General features: G+C 38.0%; 1 protein-coding gene across 3 annotated transcripts in view; it reads right to left on the bottom strand.

Annotated features, from left to right (window-relative positions):
- The window catches only part of LOC107788137 (helicase and polymerase-containing protein TEBICHI-like), a 36,546-nt gene extending 11,116 nt beyond the window's left edge, over positions 1 to 25,430 (bottom strand). For 2 of the 3 annotated variants that reach the window (XM_075251753.1, XM_075251758.1), the window contains exons 1-15: positions 25,227 to 25,429; positions 22,269 to 22,696; positions 21,915 to 22,083; positions 20,953 to 21,831; positions 16,988 to 17,052; positions 14,184 to 14,289; positions 13,887 to 14,087; positions 13,494 to 13,694; positions 5,173 to 5,334; positions 4,843 to 5,082; positions 4,459 to 4,671; positions 3,811 to 4,161; positions 3,499 to 3,651; positions 2,254 to 2,469; positions 44 to 262 (exon numbers count right to left, since the gene is read on the bottom strand). In XM_075251753.1, the coding sequence (XP_075107854.1) occupies positions 44 to 262; positions 2,254 to 2,469; positions 3,499 to 3,651; positions 3,811 to 4,161; positions 4,459 to 4,671; positions 4,843 to 5,082; positions 5,173 to 5,334; positions 13,494 to 13,694; positions 13,887 to 14,087; positions 14,184 to 14,289; positions 16,988 to 17,052; positions 20,953 to 21,831; positions 21,915 to 22,083; positions 22,269 to 22,696; positions 25,227 to 25,262 (3,639 nt within the window). In that variant the 5' untranslated portion in view covers positions 25,263 to 25,429. Of the gene's footprint in view, positions 1 to 43; positions 263 to 2,253; positions 2,470 to 3,498; positions 3,652 to 3,810; positions 4,162 to 4,458; positions 4,672 to 4,842; positions 5,083 to 5,172; positions 5,335 to 13,493; positions 13,695 to 13,886; positions 14,088 to 14,183; positions 14,290 to 16,987; positions 17,053 to 20,952; positions 21,832 to 21,914; positions 22,084 to 22,268; positions 22,697 to 25,226 lie in introns of all 3 variants that reach the window. The other variant, XM_075251759.1, reaches the window with a different exon arrangement.
- Positions 25,431 to 26,349: the final 919 nt, after the last annotated feature.

Below are 26,349 nucleotides of genomic sequence, written 5' to 3'. Positions count from 1 at the left end.
CCAAAATATATAGAAAACATAAAGGGAGGAGAAATTCAGTTACCTTAACATATGGAATGGTGGTGAGCTCTACAATCTCTGCCCTCACTCCAAATGAGACACGATTTTGGAACTTTGATACTAAGCCTTCAAGGTCATGCCAACCAAGCCTCTCACAGAAGACAGAAACCATGGAAGCAAACCTTCCAGCATTTTCTTGTAAGGCTTGAACCATGCCCCTTGCGACCTTAAACGCATCACAAACCTCGACAACTGGCACTTCCTTCATCCCATAATGAGACACTTGGAATTAGGAAGACTATGAAAAGACTACTTCTTAAGCAACAACAAATAAGAGACAATTCAGTGAGAGACAAGCATTGCAATAGCAATCAGATGTAGAAACAAAAGCTGATAAATATCCATTTGAACCCGGAAACATAAAAGGAGGAGATGCATACACGAAAAGAAATAATATATCAACAATTAGCTAAAGAAAAAAGTGTTGAAGGAGTAAAATGATGCAAATCGTCGAGTAAAAGAAATTATATAATATATATATATATATATATATATATATATATATATATATATATATATATATATTGAAAATCAATGAAAAAAACAAGGCACACCTATTTCTAGGTGTTAAATACAAGACACATAGGACGATTATCCAATGCGGGACTCTCACATAAGAACACAACTCCTCTAACATTCTAACACTAAAACTTACTCCCTCTGTCCCAATTTATGTGGCACCATTTGACTTGGCATGGAGTTTAAGAAAAGAAGGAAGACTTTTGCACCATACGGTCTACAACAAGCCTTAGACATTTGTACAGCTATAAATCATCTCACTAAGGGCAAAATGGAAATTTTAAGTTAAATTATTTCTAATGTAGAATATATCGACAGCTCCTTAAAGTTGTCCACACTTTTCAGTTAGACACTCAATCTTAAGTCTGTTTCATTTGAACACTCCAACCACATCTCAAATGCGTTATTTAGACGCAACTTGGTGATGTGGCATGGTGCGTGTATTACACCATTTTTCAAAGCATGAGAAATCAATTTTTCTTTTTTAAATTTTTTTTCTTTCTTTTTCCTCATTTTTAAATTTGGGCTGAGGAATCTCACTAATCCATGGGCTGTCTCAGTTTAAAAGAAGGGATTTTCAACACAAAAAAATTGACATAAATTTCTCCCTCCCCGGGATCTGATTTTTCATTGATTGCTCTCGATTGAAACAAAGTAGAACATTTGGTGTATATTGCTCGATTCCAGAAGATCTCCGATGGCAAGGGTGAAATTTGTTGCTGGTGGATCGGTTTTCCGGCAATCTGGGGTGAATCTACCATGATAGAAAAATTATTAGTTGATTTCTATGTGTTATGCTTGTTCTTAATGTTGTAGAGGGTTGGGTGTGAAGATTAGGCGGAAGAAGAATGGTTGCAGAGGTGAGTCTAGGGAGAAGAATGGTGGCAGGGCTGGGTGTGAAGATTAGAAGGAAGAAGAACGTGGGAATATGGACTTTAGGTAGGTGAAACTCTTCCGTTCTGCCATAGTTCTCAATTTGCCAATTTTTAATGTCCGGATGATATTCAACAACATCCGCACAAATGCTGCTGAATGTTGTCTTCACAAGAGAAATTCTTGTGGGATCTCCCCTAGTTCTTCAAAAAGCACCAACAGATTTTGAGTAGGTTTTAACCAAGACCGATGAACATGGTACCTTTGTTCTTTTCTTTAGGCAGAAGAAGAGCGGGGATGGGGGTTCAGGGAAGATGAGGGGTGGGGTGGGGTGGGGGTTTTTGTTTTTCTTCTAAAAAATATTTCAAAAGCTTTTTTTAAATTTATTTAAAGTTAAATACACGTGTCGCCGTCTTATTCGTACTCTGGCGTGTGAATTACACGCATCTTTTGTGTTTAGCAACCTATCAAAGTTGTGTCTAAATGGCATATTTGAGATGTGGTTAAAGTGTTCAAATGGAAGAGACTTAAGATAGAGTGTCAAAGTGAAATGTGTGGACAACTTTAAGGAGTTGTAGATGTATTCTGCCTATTTCTAAAAATAGAAATGTGACATTCTTTTTAGGACAAACTAAAAAGGAAAGTGTTTCACAAAATTTGGGATAGAGGGAGTACTATTCTAACAGCAGGTATTCGCAATAAAGCATATAAGTGTGTCGTATATTGAAACTATGAATTCCATGAAGAAGAAGTGGCAGACAGAGATACAGCAGTGTTTGATATTCCTTTCACAGATTTTACCTGCACAAGCCTCGACAGTATAAGAGCCACAAAGAATCTCCTACAAATGCGAAGCATGTGCTCATCTGAAAGCATATGGTCATTCAGAGATCGGTTATCAAACTTCCCCTGCAACCCTTTAGTACCAGCTTTTGACCTATACGATGTACGAACTGGTGCACCATGAGCCATTCGCATCAAAAAGGGTTCTTGAACTCCAACCCGATTACCAACTGACTGCACATCAAAACACACAGCCAACAATTATCTCCATCACAACCATCATGATTGTAGGAACAAACTTATCTCTGAAATAATGTCAGACAATTATCAAATTAGCAACCAAGCACACACTTATGACCTCAAACACACAGAAGCAGTCTGGAAGCATTAAAATCACTTTGAAGTTTGAACATTAAATGATTAAACCTTCAAACTAAAGTATTCAATTAGCATCGACTGTTGAGAACTTAAAACCAAGTGACCAATCATTAAAATACCTGTTCCTGCTGAAGAACGTTTTTTTCCTGTAACTCTTGATGTAATAAGATACTTAGGGTAGAGGAAGAAAACAAAAACTCCATAATTTACCAGTTAACCTGGCATCCTAGATCCTAGTTGACTATGCAAGATACTTCAGCTACAAATCCTTGAAGAGAAAGAACTTATGTTATGCGGTTAACATTAAGGAGTCATACACTTCCTGTGTCAGAGAACGTGAAATTAGCTCCAAACTACAGTACCTTGCATGTACACAAGAACTCTTTTTCAACTATACAAAACATAGCTCATGAACCATTAGCATGTTTTCCTTGCAAAGCTGACAAATGTTAGAAAAAGCTCAACCCATCCAAACTTATTTGTCAAGGCAGAAGATGAATATTTTTTAGATAATTGACAGGAGCTGAATAATTTCAGAGCAGTTGAAGTCCTGCCTTGGGTAATACTTGAAGCCTAATGGTCATATTATTTGTCTATTGGGAAATACATCAAATGAGTGAAAGGCGTGGCAAAACCAAGTTCAAGTCCTGAACAATAAGCAAGTGAAGGATAATCTAGCAGCATGTAAGGTTCAATCAAGCAAATACAACAAGATGGGCATGGGGCAATCTCACAGAGAAGACAGGAGGACAGAGCATAGAACAACTTGGGAAATAAAAACACAAAAACCCCTCCCCCAACAAAAAAAGAAAAAAATCATGGGATTATGACAATGGTTTAGAAATGAACTGATGATTATGCAGCAAAACTCTACAGTTCAGTTACCTGATCCAGGGCAGACAACTCCATAAACCTCTGGTAGTACAGTTCCCAATCAGGCTCAACATCAACATTAATGGGTGTCACTAAGTAAACAACATGCAGATCAGATGCAAGCACAAACCCTTCCCTCGCTCTAATCAAATCATCCAAGACAACCTAGAAAACAAGAGAACGAGCATTATTGGATTCCCATCCCAATATTTGAAATCCACTCAAATTGCATAACTGTAAACACTGACCATTCGGGTAGAAGAACAAATTAACAAGAAATAATATAATAAAGTGATAGCAAGTGGAAACAGCTTCAGATGTTACCAGTGATTCTTCAGGGGAAAGAGAACTGCCAAAAGATGCACGACCAAGAGGTGTGACTGTGTATAACTTGGTATCTTCACTCCATTCAAGAAATTTTTTATGGCATAACCAGCGAAGAGAATCTTGTGCTGATTTAACCACATCATCAAATGGTTTTGTTGAATTGAGAAGGGTACACCTAACATACCGGTTAATATCACTAGCTGTTTGAACAATACCACCTGCAACAACTTCTAATATGGCGTGGATCATCCCATTCTTATCTTCCGATAAACAAGAATGCAACGGCGGAGAGCTCTCATTAAGAAGTGCCATTATCCGTTTGACCTCTTCTGGCTTGCAAATCAGCACCTGATGTAATAAAACAATAAAACAACATTAAGCTTAATATAGCACATTTTAAGCCGCAGTGAAGACTTAAATAGAAAGGAAAACAACGCAAATACAGACAGAAAAAGAGAAACATATGAGAAGAGTCTAACAGGTGTAATCAAGTTCAAAATTGTAATTAACTAGCATGTTACTGAGAATAGCTCGCAAATCAGACCTACAAATTACAAATTGTGACTGAAATTCATTTTCCTCTCCAAGTATGAAAGCTCGGAATGAGCAAGAAAAAGAAAAGAATAGGAAAGGGTCAAAACGTACACTCTCTCCTTTTGTATCTATACCCGTCCGACCAGCCCGACCAGCCATCTGTTGGTACCTTGTGCCATCAATAAAGTCACGACCAATACGCGGTTGTCGGAAGATGACTCTCCGAGCAGGGAGGTTAACCCCTGCAGCTAAGGTTGATGTAGCTGCTAAGACATGTACAAGTCCTCTGCGGTAACAGGTTTCAACCGTTTCTCTTTCCTCAACCTTCATGGCAGAAAAAACCCTCAGATGAATGGAGATTTACTCCAAAATAATGGGGAAAAAAAACCACCAACGAAGTAAAACAGGAATATCAAGAGAACTAAAGAAAACACGTAAGAATCAACATACGTATTAAAGAAACAAAAGATACACAATACTTTAAAATGACATTACTGTGAGTCCAGCATGGTGATAGGCGACACCAGCAGGAAGAGTCTCTTCCAGTACAGGATCCAATCCCGCTGGAGATCTTCGCAAAGCATCAATAGCAGATGTAATATCAATTGACTCATTTTGGTCGCTCAAGTGATTCAAGGAAAATCTTTTGAGATACTTCGCCACATGCTTAGCAGTAGATTCACATCCTTTGCGACTTGAGCAGAAAATTAGCACTGAGTGGCCTTCTTGGACAACCTGATAAATCTCAGATTGATATAGTTTTCCTTCTATTACTTTTTTCAACAAAATAAAGTTCTACTAACAAAAGTAATAGAGAAATTATACCTCATTGCAGAGCTCCACAATGTGATCTGGATCTTTACCACTAAGCTCAGCTGCTTTTGAGACTGTCCTGACAATGTCCATTTTTCGGTTATAAATTGTGCTACCTACTTTTATATATTCTTCCAGTGGAACAGGCCGAAACTCGGTCTGATACAAAGCTGCCTGCAAGAAACAATAAAAGCTTCATGAGACATTCAGGATAAAATGCACAAAGAGGCACCGATTCCCCATACTCACATAAAAACACAAAGAGGTAGAGTAAAATACTGGAAGATAAATTAAGGTACAATTTCACCACAGTGTGGGTGATCCAAATTGCTTAAAAGCATGATGATCTGTAGCTTCAATTGCTCCCTTTCCTCATATAACAATTTAACAGGGAAGACCTCAGATTATTGTTTAATTAAGTTGAACAACATAAAAATCAAATTTTAAAACATAAAAAGATACTCAAGGTTGAGCTGATTCAGTTAGGACCCAAACATGTGAATAGACTAAAGAGAAAGGGGATTCTTGCTGATTATGAAGATGACTGGTGAAGGAAGAACGGCATGTTACAAAGTTGCCATGACTAACATTCTAAGATAGACAAGTGAGACAAATCAGGTATTATTCTTTTGAAATTCAGATAGATTAGGATATTGCAACAGTATATGGAGAAACTCGCGGAAAAGGAACAAGCTGTGGTTATTTCAAAAATTTGAGATGATAAAGTCCATTTGATACACATCAGCTACAAATTATCTGCCGCATATTGTTGATCATGTTTGGAAACAAAGTGATTGAAGTCACAAATAAGTTATACATTTGGAAAAACAGCTCATTGATATGAGACTAAAGGGACTCCTAAAAATTATACAACTAAATTTGAGGTCAAAGAAGGGAAGAAGCTTGACCTACTCCGATTGCCATGGTCTGGGACCAATTTGTCAATGTGAATGTTGGAAGAGATTGAGAATAAGAAAGAGTCATGAAAAAGGATTTATTACCGGGTATATGACAGGATGCTCTTGAGCCAAGAACGCAAGGTTCAACATTAGAAGTTTAAGAGACATAGTCAAAGAATCTTCCAAGAGAAAACCATTCTACGCTTTTGTCATCTTCGAAACTCAGGCACAAAATGCTCTTTTGTAACCAACTATGGTCATCCAAACTTATACCACTATACCACTGTCATGACTTTGCTAAAATGTTAAAAGTACAAGATGTCCATTCTATTTTTTACTATGCCCTAAAGTACTGCAACCAGATTGGAGAAAAAGAAGAACAACTTTGTGGGAAGGAAAGGAGGACGAAGAGAAATATCATTTGAAAGATTCAGAAAGACCAAAGCCCTCACCTAATGGGGGAGGGGCATGGGGGGTGTTAGAGATCCGAAGATTGCCAAACCTTTAACATGGCACAATTGGACAAACTACAGTGGAGGAGAATATGTTATGGAGAAGGACAATAGTCACAGGATATGAAGCTTCTTTTCTTTTTTTGTCTTAAGTGTTGAATATGAAGCTTTAAGCAATCTCAGATGAGATGACATACTCTAATGAGGTGAGCCTTAAGGAAGGAGAACATGAAGGGGAGGATAGCTGGATAGGTTCACTAAGTACATAGGTTATACTGTCATGTATGGAGATAGGATTCACTTTTGGAAGGATCCGTTGTGTGATCGAACAACTTTAAAGGATGCATATCAACAGTTGTTTGGTACAGTGAACGGGTAAAGAGAGAATATGATTGGTGATTATTTAAGAAGGAATGGCTGGTGGATCAAGTTGGATATAAGCTTCAGGTTGGCAACAAAGTATTCGGACTAGGATGGGGTTGAGGAGTTCCTAAGGAAATTCTATGACTGCTTAGTATAAGGAGATGGATCAGACAAGATAGTATGGTGGGTCCAAAGCAAAATCATTCATTGGAAAGTCATGTTACAAGGAGTTATTTGGAAGGGAGAAAACTGGGGCATGGATGAATATTTTGGAATACTAATTGACCGTAAAGTTTCCATTTTTTGGCTCAATCTTAATGACGTATAAGCTAACTGTTAGAAACTAAAGAAGTTCTATATTTCATATCTAGAAGAGAAGATTACAAGGCCTATTTATAATACTAATTCACCTAATCTATTAGTTGCCATACACCTAATTACACCTACTATACAACTCATATACATGTGCTAGCTATGATGTAGTACATGTGTATACATGTGCTACACAACTTGTATTACACCTACTATACAACTCATATACATGTGCTAGCTATGATGTAGTACATGTGTATACATGTGCTAGACAACTTGTATGTCAACACTCCCCCTCAAGTTGGAGCATATATATTGATCATGCCCAACTTGTTACAGATATATTCAACTCGAGCTCCATTCAAAGCTTTTGTGAAAATGTCTCCCAATTGATCTCCAGTTCTAACATGACCTGTAGAGATGAGCTTTTGTTGAATCTTTTCACGAACAAAGTGACAATCTATTTCAATGTGCTTAGTCCTTTCGTGAAATACAGGATTAGAGGAGATATGAAGAGCAGCTTGATTATCACACCACAACTTTGCTGGCAATGTAGTTTGGAAGCCAACTTCACTTAATAGTTGATGTACCCATACAACCTCACACACACATTGTGCCATAGCTCTGTATTCTGCTTCCGCACTAGATCGAGATACGACATTTTGTTTCTTACTCTTCCACGAAATCAAGTTTCCACCAACAAAAACGCAATATCCTGTCGTGGATCTCCTATCGGCTTTTGACCCTGCCCAATCTGCATCTGTGAAACACTCAATGTTAGTGTGTTCATTATTCTTATATACTAGACCCCGTCCTGGAGATCCCTTTAGATAACAAAGAATCTGCTCCAGAGCCGCCCAATGCCTAACTGTTGGGGAAGACATAAACTGACTCACAATGCTGACAGAGTATGCGATATCGGGACGAGTTACTGTAAGATAGTTCAGTTTCCCAACCAATCTCCTATATTTCTCTGGATCTTCGAATAACTCACCGTCTTCTTTCACGAGTTGTGTGTTAGGAACCATTGGCATGCTGCATGGTTTAGATCCCAACTTTCCAGTTTCAGCTAACAAGTCAAGAGTATATTTCCTTTGGGACAAGAAGATGCCTTTCTTGCTCCGTGTAACTTCAACTCCCAAAAAATACTTTAGTTGCCCTAAATCTTTCGTCTGAAATTGAGTGTGAAGGAAAGACTTTAGAGTTGAAATTCCTGTAATATCACTTCCAGTAATAACGATGTCATCAACATATACTACCAATAAAAGAATACCATCATCAGACTTTTTATAAAACACCGTATGATCGCAATTGCTTTTCTTCATCCCATATTCTAGAACAGCCTCACTAAATCTGCCAAACCAAGCACGGGGACTCTGTTTCAGCCCATAAAGAGATTTTCGAAGACGACATACCTTTCCACACTCCCCCTGAGCAACAAACCCAGGTGGTTGCTCCATATATACTTCTTCCTGAAGATCTCCATGTAGAAAAGCATTCTTTATATCAAGCTGATGCAAAGGCCAATCATAAGTAGCTGCCATGGAAATGAATAATCGAACAGAAGCTAACTTGGCGACCGGGGAAAAAGTATCCAAATAGTCGACTCCATAGGTCTGTGCTTACCCTTTTGCAACAAGGCGTGCCTTAAGGCGAGCTACTGTCCCATCGGAGTTAAACTTAACAGCAAATACCCACTTGCACCCAATAGCCTTTTTGTTAGTGGGCAGATCGGCCAACTCCCAAGTACCATTCTCATCTAAAGCCATCATCTCTTCTATCATTACATCATGCCAACCTGGGTGGGACAATGTTTCACGAACAGTTTTAGGTATCCTAGCAGAATCTAATGATGCAATAAACGAGCTAGAAGAAGTAGACAAATGGTCATAAGACACAAAAGAAGAAATAGGATAAGTACATTGTCGTGTACCTTTGCGAATGGCAATAGGAAGATCCAAACTAGGATCTGAAACACAGGAGGTTGGATCTACCGACGAAGCAGAAGTAGGTAAAGGATCGGGTTCTGAGGTTTGTTGTCGCCTGGTATACACACGAAGAACAGGTGGCTGCTCGGATGGTCGATCGAGGGAAACGGGTGACTGAGGAAGAGGTGTTGGAGAACTAACTGGATGTGTGACAGTGTAGACCAAAGTATCATCTTCTTCCTCAGGACTGTTATAAACATATGAAGAAAAGAACGGATAATTTTCATGGAATGTGACATCGGCAGACACTAAGTACCTTTTGAGATCTGGAGAATAACACCGATAACCTTTCTGAAGACGTGAGTACCCTAAGAACACACACTTAAGGGCCTTTGGATCTAATTTAGTTACCTGTGGACGAACATCACGAACAAAACAAGTACAACCAAATATTTTGGGTTCAATAGGAAATAATGGCTTAGAGGAAAAAAGAATGTTGTAAGGAATATTACCATGAAGTACAGAAGATGGCATACGATTTATTAAAAAACAAGCTGTAGAGACGGCATCAGCCCAAAAACATTTTGGCACTTTCATTTGAAAGAGGAGTGCTCGGCCTACTTCAAGAAGATGTCTATTTTTTCGTTCCGCAACCCCATTTTGAGAAGGGGTGTCAACACAAGAAGATTGATGTAAAATACCATTTGTAGCCATATAATCTTTAAACAAATCCGAAAAATATTCTTTTGCATTGTCACTCCTTAAATTACGAACGAAAACATTAAAATGAGTTTTTATTTCAGCACAAAAAGCACAAAAAATTGAAAACAACTCCGAACGATTTTTCATTAAATATAACCAAGTAACACGAGAATGATCATCCACAAAGGTAACAAAATATCTAAAACCAGTTTTAGAGATAATAGGACATGGACCCCAAACATCGGTGTGAACTAACTCAAAAGGTAAGTCGACCCGTTTATTGACTCTAGAAACTTTAGGAAGGCGATGGTGTTTAGCAAACTGACATGACTCACAATCTAAAGAGGAAATACTCTGAAACTGAGGATATAACTTCTTCAAACTAGACAAGGATGGATGACCCAATCGACAGTGTACATCAAAGGGAGACAACACAGTTGAACAAGAAATGGATTTCGGCACATGTGATTCAAGAACATAGAGACCCCCAGACTCAGAACCTTTACCAATAATCTGCTTCGTCGTAAGATCCTGAAAAAGACAATAATTGGGAAAAAATGAGACACAACAATTTAGAGTACGAGTAAGTTTACTGACAGATATTAGATTGAAAGAAAAATCAGGCAAATTTAAGACGGAACTAAGGGAAAGAGAAGATGTTGGGTTAACAGTGCCAAACCCTAAAACATATGAGGTAGACCCATCGGCTAAAGTAACTGTGGAACATTGGGTATGTGACTGAAAAGTGAAAAAGAGTTTAGAGTTACCTGTCATATGATCTGTGGCACCAGAATCAATGACCCATTTGGATGACAAAGAGAGGAGACACTTAGTGGTTTTACCTGACTCGGGATAGTATTGATAGGAGGAGATGATGACTGAGATGGAGAAATAGTCTCGGAAGTGGCGATGTTGGCATACTGAGATTTTTTGTTCTTATTCTGAAGCTTCACACAATAACGTATGGTATGACCGAGCTCACGACAATAAAAACATTCAACTTCCCCTTGCTTTAGGTCTCGGCTATCGCTACTCCGATTACGATTACTATGACTCCTATTCTTTTGGACGCGGCTAAGCAGAGCACCACTATCGATCGTGGCTGTCGGACCTGGATGAGACTTTTCAGTACGCAACACTCTTGTAAAGGCCTCTTTCAAGGAAGAGATAGCAGTCCCAGATAAAATCTGCGATTTGGCCCCTTCAAATTCGGGAGAAAGACCAGAAAGGAAACTCATGACCGCCAGTTGTTCACGTTGAGCCTGTTGTACCTTCACATCTGGACTAAACGGCAATATAACATTAAGCTCATCATACACCTTCTTAAACTCTGAGAAGTAAGTGGTGAGAGAGCGATCTTGCATGGATGGATGGTAAAATGCCTGGCACACATCATACATGCGAGACAAGTTTCCTTTGCTAGAGTACAAAAACTCTAAATAATCCATTAGATCCTTCACATAATCACAATGAGAAACTAGATCATTTACCTCACTGTGCATCGAATTCTTGATTTGGAGAAACAATTTTGCATCCTCCTTTAACTAGACTGATTTAGTCTCATCCTTGGGTGGATCATCAACCAATTGGTTCTCTTTGTCGATGCTCCGCAAATAGAGACGGATCGTCTTACTCCAATCCATGTAATTGAAACCCATGAACTTATTCTCCGTAATTTTGGACATAACCGGAATGACATCACCGGTAGGTTTCGTTTCAGTCATCTTGCACCCGAATAATAGCAGAATCAAATAGTCAAGAACAGTGCAGTGAAATTTGAACAGTGCAGTGAACAGTGATATTTGAACAGTGAACAGTGCAGTGAACAGTGAACAATACAGCGAACAGTGCCGGAACAGTGATCTTGGAAAATGAAAGTTGTCAGGAAAAAAAAAATTCTGACAGTACCACTTTGGTCGGAATAGTGAGTAGAAAAATCTGTAAAGAATCGGCCGGGGCAAAAAATGGCCGGAAACAGAGAAATAGAATCAAAGCAACGAAAGACTGTTCTGAACAAAAATAATTCGAACGGGGAAAAAAAATATTCTCAACAACAAACTGATGAAAAAACTTCAATGCTCTGATACCATGTTAGAAACCAAAGAAGTTCTATATTTCATATCTAGAAGAGAAGATTACAAGGCCTATTTATAATACTAATTCACCTAATCTATTAGTTGTCATACACCTAATTACACCTACTATACAACTCATATACATGTGCTAGCTATGATGTAGTACATGTGTATACATGTGCTACACAACTTGTATTACACCTACTATACAACTCATATACATGTGCTAGCTATGATGTAGTACATGTGTATACATGTGCTAGACAACTTGTATGTCAACACTCCCCCTCAAGTTGGAGCATATATATTGATCATGCCCAACTTGTTACAGATATATTCAACTCGAGCTCCATTCAAAGCTTTTGTGAAAATGTCTCCCAATTGATCTCCAGTTCTAACATGACCTGTAGAGATGAGCTTTTGTTGAATCTTTTCACGAACAAAGTGACAATCTATTTCAATGTGCTTAGTCCTTTCGTGAAATACAAATAGATTAACGTTGTTCATCTATACTTTTGGTGTAAGGAGATGTAGAAGTATAAAGGATGTCACGCACCGTATTGGGGTGAGGTGGATGAAATGGCGGTTAGCATCTGGAGTCCTGTGTGACAAGAGGGTACCACCGAAACTCAAAGGTAAGTTCTACAGAGTGGTGGTTAGGCCGGCTATGTTATATGGGGTTGAGTGTTGGCCAATTAAGAATTCACATATCCAGAAGATGAAAGTAGCCGAGATGAGGATGTTGAGATGGATGTGCGGGCATACTAAACTGGATAAGATAAGGAATGAAGATATTAGGGAAAAGGTGGGCGTTGCTACCGTGGACGACAAAATGCAGGAAGCGGGGCTTAGGTGGTTTGGACACGTGCGGAGGAGAACCATAGATTCCCCAGTTAGGAGGTGCGAGCGGTTGGCTTTGGTAGGTACGAGAAGAGGTAGAGGGCGGCATAAGAAGAATTGGGGCGAGGTGATCGGGCAGGACATGGCGCGACTCCAGATTTCCGAGGACATGGCTCTTGATAGGAACGTGTGGAGGTCGAGCATTAGGGTTGTAGGCTAGGGGTAGTTCATAGTTTTTCCCTCTTTGTACCGGGTAGTCTGACAGAGTTTTACCTATGTCTGGTAGCGGTCTATGTTGTGTTCACACTATTTTGTTGTTTTGCATATGATTGTATTATTGCACTCCCTTTCACTTATTTGGTGTATTTTAAGATATTATTATTACTTCTCTTGCTTCTTTAGTTGTTACAGATCTCTTCTTTCGTTTCTTTTCTGAAATTATTATCTTTTCTGTTGAGCCGAGGGTCTCCCGGAAACAGCCTCTCTACCCTTCCGGGGTAGGGGTAAGGTCTGCGTACATCCTACCCTCCCCAGACCCCATAGTGGGATTTTACTGGGTATGTTATGTTATGTTATGTTATGTTATGTTATGACACGCTTTTGGTGTAAAGAAAGAATCCCCTTTGTATAGATAGTTAGACTAACTCTATAGATGACTGGTTGAGCCATATACCCAACTTTTACATACTTCTGAAACTGGCATGGGTGTTATCGATAAAGATTTTAATTGAAAGAACAAAAAAGCAATGAATTTCATCTTACTTGAAGCCAATCAGCGACTGCTGTCACATTGGGCAGAGTTGCACTCATGCCAACAATTTGGAGTCTGCCAGCAGGGTCAGCTTTTCCACTGCTACTACCTGAACTTTCTCCACTGGATGACTCAGTATTTCCTTCACCAGATGCATAGCGAAGCTTGGTCAACATCAACTCCAATAGATAACCCCTATTCTGGTCTCCAACCTAACATGAAAGCAGCTCAATAGACCAAGACAATTAGAATTCAATAAATACATATAACTATGAGTTCCAGCAAAGACGCCAAAACAGCAGCTTCGAGCAAATAGAACGTAAACTTAAAATGATAGGAGGGTTTAGCTGGATATCATTAAAATAAAATAAAACAATAACAGAAAAGAATGTTAAAGTCAATACCATGTGGAGTTCATCAATCACTATGATACCAAGCTCCGACAGACGACCCTCTTCTAGCAGTCGGTTAATTAAGGAATTTGCCTTCTCAATAGTGCAGACAGCTATAGCGGTATCCTTTGGAAGACTACCACCTCCCTGATTACCATAATAACTGCGAACATGCTTCCCAACTGGTTCCAAAAGGACCTCAAGATGTTCTGCCTGAACAAGTTTAACATGACATGATACGAATTAAATATACTATATATCCTTATATGTATAATAAAGACCACTTTGAAAGCTAAAAGATAACTTCACCTTCTCTGCACAAATGGATACATATGGAAGTACAAGAAGACCCATTTTTCCGGATGATAAAATTCTACGTAACATCAATATCTCAGCAACAAAACTTTTACCAGCACTACAGAAAATAAAGAATCCTGGTTAAACAGCAGAGAGGCGCTCTGAAATTCGTTACATAAAAGTATCACTGAGAGAACAGAAAGCAAAAAAAAAAAAAAAAACAATATTTCCAGAACAGAATTTCTACTTGTAATGGCTTCCCGAAGTTCAATACCCAAAGGGCAAAAGAGATCGTAAAGGACCTGATCAAATAAGCAAGATGTGAAGGAAAATGTGCATGTTAATAGCTTATACAGTTATACTAATATATTCAGTTGGCAAATTTTCAAGGACCACCTCAATTGAGCAAGACTGGAGAAACGCTCCTATGGAAATTACCACACATAGTTTAGAGGAACTCTAGGATAAGAGGAGGAAACAACTCATTAAGTGAAATTCCAATACTGTATGTAAAGCCCTCAACTTAGCTGCAAAAAAGTATACAAGGACAACAAGGATAATACTTCAGCCGTACCAGATAAAAGAATCTTGCAAATCAAAACCTCAAAGCCAGTTCAGCACAAAGTTCAAGTTTTATTGTCTGTTGGTTGCAAGTTCATTTAAAGCAGGTTATAACCAATTAAGAGATATAAGATCAATATCTGGTGCGAATTTGTCTAACATACAGGTTTGTTACTAGCTAAAGCCTAAACCGCAAAAAGGGGACAGCATTATGCCAGCTCCTTTGCCACAAGATAAGTGTCAGAAATAGGATCTGGACTAAGTAGTCAAAATATAGTAAGAGGATTTTTATTCCTCAAGTCTTTATATGTCAAAAATTTTAGTTGATGTTGGGGCATCTAGCAAGCTACCTGGCAACCAGAAGTTGCAAAAAATTTCTGTTTAGTTTTCTATATGACCAGAACACTATGCTTACGGCAGAAAAAGTACAAAAGAAGCGACCAAGTAAATGAATTTTGGTGGCCGAAAGACAAAGGACAGGATCCGAATCAGCTTATATTGGACAAGGTTACATACTATCTGTGAGCTTATCATTCTTTGTGATAGGCATATGCATTGTGATGCCTATAGCAATTATGCTTGTGAAGTCTTTTGTTTTTTATTTAGAGGAAACTCAAGCTCTCTCTGTCTCTCTAACTCTCTCTAGTTTGTTGTGTGGAGGTATGCCACCTCAAATAAAATTCTATGCCTATTTTAGCTACCATAACAAAATTTTCTGGACTCTTCAAAGAGAGGGGTTTCAGCTAACTACAGTCTCATGACTAATGAAGCAAATGTTTGGTTCAAGTTAAATTTCAAATTAACTTTTTGCCCAATATGGTACACCAATTCTTTAAATGTGCCAAAAATGAGAATAAACCTTACGGAAAGGCACTTTTCACCTCAACATATTGCAAGAAAGAAACCATAACTATCAGACACCACACTCAAAGAACAGGCTAACAACAACCTCATTGCTGCACTGAAGCTTTAAACCTTTAACAGTCACTCTGACAAATTAATCATAAAAGAATAACATATCAACACTGCACCCAAAGGACTACAACTAACAACCACAGCTTCCTGTTTCAGTTTGCCAGTAGCGTACATAAATATGAGGAACAAAATTTTGGGGAATTTGATTATTGATCTCTTAAGTACCATTTTTATGATACAACAAGCAGAAAAATAACTATAGTTCCAACTGAATGGTAGATATCTATAATTATAGTTCCAACTGAATGGTAGATATCTCATGCAAGAATGATATATCAACAACTCACAGTTACAAAGCGATTGCTACAAACAAGGACACAAGTTCTTTAAGCTGCAATTACTAATAGCATGTACTGTAATTATGTGAAAAGTTTTGCAGCATCCCTACACCTTTGCTGAAAGTACAAGATGCAGGATTGGACAATTAGGAGATAAGAGCATTCTCCAATAAGAGACAACAGAATAATCGTTATGATAGAGACAATCATAGTGATAACACTAGTAGAGCAAATATACAGCATTAGAAACACAACCAGCAACAAAGATAATAAGAAAGAGGGTCGTAATAGTTTGTTAGTAGATTGGGTTAAGTAAGAAATGTTCAAGTTCCTGAAAAAGGTGCACAGATATCCTGAGCAGCAAGCAATATGTAATGACTTGGACAAACTTAAATGATCCAAGAGTGCAAAAAAGTTCTGAGCAGCAAGCAAAATGTAAAATGACTTGGACCAACTTAAATCATCCAAGAGCAAGTATTGACCTCATAAAGATTCTTTAGTTTTTATGAAGAATAAAATGAAATGGACATTTTTGACATTTTTCTACCAGCACTTGCTGTCGCCATGAATGATAACGTTACTAGGTAAAATGGATAATAGCAAAAGTTCATTCGCAAATTCCCAGTAGGCAAAATCAAACAAATGTACTACTAAATTAAGATCCGTAACAGAAATACTGTGGACTAGTACTTCGTTTGATGGATATCTTACCCAATCTTGAAGACACTAATACAGCTCAACCCAGGCTTACACTAGTAACAGATACTCCAAATTCCACAAGTTCGAAAACTTAAAAAGCGTTCAGCATCAAGCAGCATTAGCATAAGAATGTTTTGCTACTTATAATGACTAACATATACTGGTATAGGGTATGGATATATTTCTTCACTGTGTATTTTCTTATTCTAGCATTGATAAACTATCATATTCAAGTCACTTGCAAATTAAAGATTAACGGAAAACATCTACAACACAAAGACCAAATTACAGTCCGCTATAGACCTGGTAGAAGCACAATATACAAGATTCCGGTTCTGCAAAACTCCATCCACTTGAAGACAATCAACCTGCAGGATGCAGAATGAATGTCCATTAGACTGTCACTATAAAGAACAACTTGTTCATACTTCAACTGACAACAAATCTGACCCCTTTTAGAAGCCTCAACATCTAAAGCATTGAATACCCTCGAACAGTATTCATCACAGAAAGTAGTAGACAATGGGGATTGGGGAGTAAGTAAGCCAGAACCAAGCTTCTATGAACCAAGCAAAATGAGAACTATAGAGAACCAGATGCTAGTCTAACACAAGAAAATTGTAAGAGGGCATAGGCAGAAATACATTTGGCTGAGGATGAGTAATTGCATCACCCCCACCCCAATTTAGTGTTGCCAAAGGTGAGAACTGTAGAAAAGCACCCAAGGTTTATTGGAGCTTTAAATGTATGGAGCATTAAAGTGCACGTTTTGGTGAATAAATGCATGCATGAACTTAAATAAAAATATATAGATATATATGTAATGCAATAAAAAAAAACATATCAACTATATGGACAGCGAAAATTGATAAAACTGTAATTAAGTAAAAGATATGAAATAAAAATCATGGCATGTAAGCTCGAAAACCATTTATTCATCCATAATATTCATTGCGCGATCCAAACTCATTGTTTGCCATCGCCTTGTCAAAACAGTCCCTGGACGATGCATATATCTTAGCATCTCGGTGCCTGCAGTGAAGCGCCACTTAAGCGAGTGAAGTGTCAATCCTCTCTTGAGTGTGTAGTTTGTAATCTCTTTATATGGTCTTAGAAAATCCTCACTACTTGAACTAGCTTTTGGGTTGAGTTAGACTCAATTATATTGCTGATATACGTTAAGTGTTTTATAATAGCCATATTTATATACAATGTTTACATATACTTAAAGCCCCTGTTTTTACCCAAAAACATCAAATCCCAAAGACATCGTTGGATTGAAGAGAGGTCTTGCATATTATCACCAAATAACAGAAAGAATCAACTGTAGCTCGTTGAAACAGATGAAGGAAACATTGTAGTTGCCCGAAAGATAATTGTAGCTGCCGGAAAATTAGTGTAGATTATTGTAGCTGCCGGAAAATTAGTGTAGTCGCCAAAATAATCTCAATGTGCTCGAAATAAAAAGAAAACAGTATGGGCAGGGCTGGAATCACTAGACGAGACAATTGTCCTGAAGAAGTTTTTTCAAAAAATGGCCGGAACAAGCGTCACGCACCGGCGCGTGGGTCTGACATGCTGTCGGCTTCAAAGCTTCTTCAGGAGCGCGAGGGCACAAGGCTAGGTTTTTGCCGGTGTGGTTTTCTGGAGTTTGGTCGCCCCAGAATTCCGCACATGCTGGTGGTGTCACTTTTCGTAAAAAAACCACCGAATAAGAGGTGATACAAAAACAGCCTGAAATTCACCAGAAAAAAGGCATGGTGAATGTCCCGGACTCGCTGGTTACTACACAGCGAGGATTTATCACTAGTTGCTCTAATACCATGTGATAAAGCATGAGAAAAATTATATTAGTGATGTACGTTAAGTGTTTTACAATAGCCCTATTTATATACAATGTTTATATATACCTAAGGCCTTCTATACCAATGTGGGATACTGAGAATTTTTTTTTTTTTTTAAATGGCATTATATGACTAACTATCTATAACAGTATTATAGTTATTTACTTTACCAACAATAAAGAGTTACAACTTATGATACCTTCAATTAGCCTAGAATCATTATAACTCGACCCCCTAATATTTTAGATATGCAATATATCAGTTGCATACTTCCTAAAGTAGAACTATGTAATCACAATGATACCTATTGATTAATATCATATTTGCATTCTCAAACATATCAGAAGAATTCTATTGAACTAACTATGTAACAGTGAGCAAATGGATAGGGCAAGCCAAGAACCTACTTCAGCAACCAAAATGGTATGTGAACATTTGGTCTCACAAGTAATAACTTACGGTCTGGGTCCAAAACTATTAGAAACAGTGCTAATACGTAGGATCTGGCCACCTAGATCATCAAAGTTAGAACTGACAAACTGATCGGTGAATAATCCTACTTTAGACCCAGAAATCTGGTAGAAATTCTAATGGAGCAATTAGGAAAAGAAATACTGACCTAAAATCTGTATAGCTAATGAACAACAACAGATTGATTCTTAAGTATTTAATACTAAATTTACACAGGATACTTAAAAAAAATTCTAGTACTAGAGCCCGTTTTGGGTTAGCTGAATTTAAGTAGCTTTTAAGCATCAAATGCTCAAAATCACTTTTTTAAGTGCTAGAGCTGAATTTATAAATAAGCAGCTACGTGTCTGCACGGAAGGGCTGAAGTTGAAAATTTGCAGTTGATATGTTTGATAGAATAGTGTTGAAACTGTTAAAATGACTGAAATGCCCTTAAAGCTATTAACACTAAAACTGACTTATCTTGCCACATATTTTATTCTAAAATAATTCAAATGCAAATTAGCTTGTGCATTTATTTTAATTATAAATTATAAATTAATTAGATCAAATTATTTTAATAAATGTAAACTAGTTATTTGAATAAAATAGAATAGTAATAACTAATATTTGACCAAAGCAGAGGCCACGGTTCCATCGGAAAACTGCATAGAAGGGAGATAATATTGGCTAATGACAACATGAAACCTGTTGAACAAAATAATATGGATCATGAAGTGGCAACTACCTATTTTTACACTGCACAGTGGCAAGGCAACTTCAGAGCTTGCTTTTTACCTGTTTGAATTGTCTTTTCTTATGCCTAACACCATACAGGAACTGATGACATGTTGAGGCAATCGCCAATCGGCACATGAAAGCCACTAGCTTTGGGGAATATGATGCCAGCTTGCGTATGTTGGGTGTTGTGGGGTGAAAGGCATTCCAGGTGCTTCAATGGGAAGTAAGTCACTTTACATATGCTAAAATACAAATGTCTATGGATTTTGCTTTTCGGTGAAACATACAAGATGTAAAGGATGACGCCAGCATGTTATAATCTACTAGTTATTTACAAGTCTAGTGTTTAGAACAGTTGGGAGCCTCTCTTTTTGTTTTATAAAAGGGGTTCCCTGATTATGTACACACACTTGCAAGCACTTTCTTAGTGCTCTGCTTATCTTAATAATACACTTACTTACCTTTTCAAAAAATAATATGAACCATGAAGTGATAGTCAAATCTTTTTCTCTTGAACTATCTGATCAAGCTATTTAAAAGGGAAATTGTTTTTCTTTTTAAATTATGTTAAAACCACCTCATAGTGCAAGTTTGAAAGGGTTTTTATGTCCCATTGGAAAGGGAAAAAATAAAAAATTTAAACGGAATTCTCCGAACTAGTGAAACTTTAGATTCTTTAACCAACTTTTCAATCTCGTCATGGGTATGACTGGGCAGGACTTTTACTGATTTGAGGGATGGAGCAGCGTATGCAATGCAACATAGTATTGAAGAAGGAAAAAACAAAATGTGTTAGGGTTTTTAGAGAGGGGAGGGTAATTTGGGGATTATAAAAGAATATAGGGGATAGTAAGGTAAATTATTGGGCCAAACCTAACTAGCTTTTAAGCTAAAAAGCCAAAAGTTGAGGGTGACCAACTTATAACTTTTGTGCTGTTTTGGCTTAAAGCACTTGGCTTTTTAGCATTTTAGGTGTTTGCCAAACGCCAAAACAAACCAAAAAGTGATTTTAAGCTGGTTTGACCGGCCTTTAATCCAATCCAAATACCCTCCTATCTGGAGCACCTAAAATACAGTTATCTACTCTTTGTTCCCTCCTGATTGTACAAACGAAGATTCATTGCATAATCGATGCAAATGGTAAACTAGTCAATAATTCCAGGTCTATGAAATATAAAGCTTCTTAAGACTCAAAATCTCAATAAAAGATTCAGCTAAAGGTAAACAGCATACCTGCCATGAGTACAATTTCGAAATACCCTTTTTCCTGTAAATGCTGCATATTTCAGAAGGTAGCCAATGGTTGAGATCCAAATGATTCTTTCTTGGTGCAATACTTGAAGGAGTGTTGTCATTACTTGATAAGGAATTAGCTGCACAATTGTTAAGTTTCTCTGAAGGTGTCGTTGATGCCATTATATCGGTATCCTGGATAAGCACATCCTTGTTACCCTTGGAAACAGGACATGCTGGAGTCATGTCTTGTATTTCAAGGATATTTCCTATTGCTTGAGCTGCTTTGTGAGGGCTGAGAACAGGAGAGCTACTTAAACTTACATTTTCTTGGGACCCAGTTTTTTTGCCACTAATAATCTGGATGTCTGTGTTATTTCCGAGAGATTGTACAACATCGAAATTTTTTTCGTCAGAAGCAAAATCAAAATGCTTAACAGGCATCGGGGACTTCTCTCCGTCCAGATCCTTCCCCAACTTCCTCAGTGAACCAACAGCAGAAACAACGCAGGCATCAGAAACTGTCTCTATACATTCATTAAATAGTTTATTGGACTTATTGCCACACTCTCCATCTCCAAGACTATTGGAATTGATTATCTCGTTATGAGTCTTCAAAGCCTCGGACTCTTGTGCTGCTTGAAAAGAAAATTTATCATTTCCAGCAAACAAACCATCAGCAACCTGAATTGCTTCATTCCAAAATGTTTCTCCGGGTGAAAATATGGAGCTACCACGACTTGACTTGGGAGTATCATCAACATGAAGCTTTGTAAATGTTGAACCAGGTGTCTCAGATTCAGTTGACCCAATGACATGCACATTGTTACATTTTCTCAAGCTTATATGAGCTCCGACTAATGTATTCCCCTCTGTTACCTAGCATAAGATGCAAATACTCAGCAGTTAACAAAAATTCTGTGAATCAACATTGTGGTATTGTGAAAAAATATAATACCTACCTCAATAGAAAAATTGGTTTTTCCGTTGATATTAGACTCGTTTTCACTCGAGATGCAGCGGATTCTCTTTGTAGTTTTATTACCCACATCAAGAATGGAAGGGCTACCACTCCTTTTACTAGCACCCTCGTTCTGCGCTGAAGGTAAACTTAAACTAGATGGCAGCTCACTGAATACAGGAAAACACAAAAAAAATTACTAAGCAAAAGAATACTTAAACTAGATGGCAGCTCACTGAATACAGGAAAACACAAAAAATTACTAAGCAAAAGAATACGCTGAGAAATCCAGCTTAGTGACCACAATAGCCTCAAAACCAATCACCACAAGCAAATCAAGAACAAAAGGCATTACCTGCAATATAACGACAAGAAGTTGGTAGCAAATTGCTTAAGTTCTGAGTTTCCAGCACCCTGTGTAGTAACCGAGACATCTTCTCCATGACCTCTAGTTGCAACAACATGTGAGTCAGGGGAAATAACAGGCTTCTCCTTTGAAGTTTTTGTTTCAGAAATTGTCGAACGTGCTTTGACCAAAGAAGTACTCCCTTTATTTTCATCTTTTAGGTATGGACCGATCTCTAACGTCAGATTTCTCTTAACCGGTGTGCCTCTAGCTGTGCGCAAAGGTTTACTATCATCATCCTGAGAAGTCACTAAATATCCATCCAATGAGCCTTTTGTGCTAGGAGACCCTTCAAGTGAGATCTTAACATCTTTCTTGGCTCTTGCGGGTTTCAGACTCGGTGACAAAGACTTCCTCTTCTTTTTTGAAGCAAAGAACTAATCACTCAACACAACAACAAATACCAAAATACCAACTATTAGAAAAGAAAAAAAATATCCAAAATCATTAAAGCATGATAGTACAGGAAAGGAGAAAAAAGGGAAGATAAGTGCCCCCATCATGAGGAAATGATGCATGATAGATATTTTAAGCAAAACTATTACAATTGCTCAATCAGGAGAAAATAAAAGCAAAAGATATCCAAAAAATACCCCTTATGAGAAAATTGATGAAAGACTAGACATACAATTAGAATTTTCCTGTAGCTGCTTAATTGGCAATAATATACAAGTTTCGACCTTCTTTTCTCTATAATATAGAGCAAAAACGACACAACTGGATGTATCCTAAATTCGAATCAATGGCATTGTGGGTTCCTAAATCATAAGAACAACAACAATAACAACAACATACCCAATATTATACCACACTGTGGGGTCTGGGGAGGGTAGTGTGTACGCAGACCTTACCCCTACCTTGTGAGGATAGAGAGGTTGTTTCCAATAAACCCTCGGCTCAGGAAAGCGTAAGCACCACATTAATGAAAATATAGACAAGAAGAGACAATACCAAAAAGCCATACAAAAGCAGAATAAAAACAACAAGACAGTAAGGTGATCAACAATGAAAGAAAACAACGGTTAGTCATAAAAACTTACTACCAACAGAAAGCGAGACTGTGTGCCAATACTATTGTTATGAACACTCTAGACTATCTACTCTACTACCCTAATCCTCAACCTCCATACTTTCATATCAAGGGTCATGTCCTCGGTCAGCTGAAGCTGCGCCATGTCTTGCCTAATCACCTCTCCCCACCTCTTCTTTGGCCTACATCTACCTCTCCGTAGGTCTTCCAATGTCAACCTCTCACGCCCCCTCACCGGGGCGTCTGTGCTCCTCCTCCTCACATGACCAAACCACCTAAGTCATGCTTCCCCCATCTTGTCCTCAATAGGGGCCACACCCAACTTGTCGCGAATAACCTCATTTCTGATCCTATCTAACCTGGTGTGCCCGCACATCCATCTCAACATCCTCATCTCTGCTACTTTCATCTTCTGTACATGAGCGATCTTGAATGGCCAACACTCAGCCCCATACAACATCGTTGATCTAACCACCACTCTGTAGAACTTACCTTTAAATTTCGGTGGCACTTTCTTGTCACATAAAACACCGAAAGTGAGTCTCCGTTTCATCCATCCCGCCCCAATACGATGTGTGACTTCTTCATCAATCTCCCCATCCCCCTGAATAATAGACCCAAGGTACTTAAAACTCCGTCTCTTAGGGATGACCTGCGAGTCCAGCCTCACCACCCCTTCCCCTCCTTGAGTCTTGTTACTGAACTTACACTCCAAGTATTCTGTTTTAGTCCTGCTCAACTTGAAACCTTTAGATTCCAGAGTCTGCCTCCATACCTCTAATTGCGCGTTCATACCGTCTCGCGTATCGTCAATCAATACAATATCATATGCAAATAGCATGCACCACGACACCTCCCCTTGGATGTGGCACGTTAGTACGTCCATCACCAGAGCAAACAAAAATGGGCTGAGTGTCGACCCCTGATGCAACCCCATCATAAGAACACCGGAACAATATAAGAAACTAACGGGGATGATAGGCCACCCATATAAGGTAAAATGGCTTTTCCGGGCAAATTTATGGAGTAACTTAAGTATTTTCCCATTAGCTTATTAGATGTGGTGAGAGTATCACAGGGTGTGAGTTCGTTCAACTATTTTTCCCTTCCCCGATCCTATGTAATGAAAATGAAAAGCTTATTAGATGTGGAGGAATTCCTAGGGACCCGCATCCGATGCCCAAAGCATTAAATGGACCATATATGCAGTATGGTGAACATCAATCGCAGTCCTCTTTTTCTCTTTTTCTTTTTCTTTTTCTCCCTTCAAAATTCCATTCTTATATAGACAGGAATAACCAACAAACTATTCTTGCAATTTCAATTTCTCTATACCTATTCTCCCTAGACAACTACAACAAAGCATGATAATGAAGGAAAAGAGAAATAAAGGAAGATAAAATTGCCCCCATCATGTTGAAGTGATGCAAGATAGATTTTTTTATGCAAATCCACTACAACTGCTCAATCGGGAACCATATTGTTCTAAACTAAGCAATAGCTTTTACGGGGACATTTCAAGTGAAATTTCAGCATCTTCCTTGACTCGTCTGAATTTCAAACTCAGAAATAGACAGTCAACACGTCATTATGAGAAAATGAAAGCAAAAATATTCAAGAAACCCAAAGAACAACTAAAAAGGCAAGAAAAAATCGCCACATCGTGTGAAAATTGATGCAAGACAAGATATTCAGTAAGAAATTTCCTATAGCTGTTTAATCGGCAATAATATACAAGTTAAAAAACAGCACAATTATATGTTATTTAATTTCGAATCAATAGCACTTTGGGGTTCCTATAATCATTAAAAAAGTGGAACAATGGAAAAAAACTAGGGTTTTTAAGGAGGAGAAACGGTGAGCGAAAAGGTACTAACTTGATCAATGCGTGCACGAGGGGTATCAGAATCCATCAGAAGAAGAAACCCGATAGCAGATTTGGTGAATGGGCTCAGAAAATTGTCTTCGCGTTCATGGGATTTTGAAATCGGAATTTATTGTTGTGGCAATGGAGCAGTGTCAAGAAGCCATTTGAATCTTTCAAGACCGCGCAGTAGAAAAGTTTTGAGAAAGGGAAGGAAGTATTTGATGTTCAAATGTTGAGAATTGTTTTGCAATTATGCCCTTGTATTACAGAACATTTCGAATTTTATGCCCTCAAAATTGCAGCAATTATATATTTTGTCTCTCTCAAACCAATGTTTTTCCCTTGGAAACTAGTTGAAGGAATAGAAAGGAAGAAAAACTATAAAGGGAAAAGGCTAAATTTGTCCTTCTACTTTAGTTAATTAGTCACGTACATGCCTATTTCTACTATTGGTCCAGATATGTCCCTACCGTTAATATAGTAAATAAAACTATCCCTAATCCTAACAGAGGTCCACCGTGGCATCGGGTACCTTCTATTAAACTACCAACTAGACAAATTTAAACTTAATTTTAAAAGACCCGCCCCGATTAGGCATAAACGTGACTAATTAACTAAAGTAGAGGGACAAATTTGGACTTTTTTCCAACTATAAAATCTTTGTCTCCCTATCTAGTTGCTTAGATGGGTAAGAGAATGAGTCTACTTAGAGCCCGTTTGGATGGTCTTATTTTAAGTAGCTTTTAAGACATAAGTTAGGATTTTTAGCTTTTGATTTTTGGCTTGTTTTTGTCGTTTTAGTTTAAAGACAAGTGCTTAAAAGTACTTTTTTACTTTATCCAAACACTATAAAATGGCTTAAAAGCTATTTTGGCTTATAGCCTGTTTGGCCAAGCTTCTCAAGAGGTCAAAAGTGTTTTTTTCTCAAAAGCACTTTTTTTCCCTAACTTGAGGTTTTGGGGGAAAAAGTGTTTTTGGTAAGAAGCACAAGTAGTTTCTGAGAAGCAGAAAAAAACAGCTTCTTCCCAAAAGCAGAAGCAGAAGCAATTTTGACTTTTCTTCTTACCTAAAATACCCTTAACAAAATATAGTATATACCAAAATAACCGTTAAACCTAATACTTAGGATATTA

The sequence above is a fragment of the Nicotiana tabacum genome, chromosome 1 (genome assembly GCF_000715075.1).
Source record: "Nicotiana tabacum cultivar K326 chromosome 1, ASM71507v2, whole genome shotgun sequence".
Classification (NCBI taxonomy): Eukaryota; Viridiplantae; Streptophyta; class Magnoliopsida; order Solanales; family Solanaceae; genus Nicotiana; species Nicotiana tabacum.
Note: the sequence above shows the minus strand (reverse complement) of the source record. Positions and strands in the feature narration are given on the sequence as shown.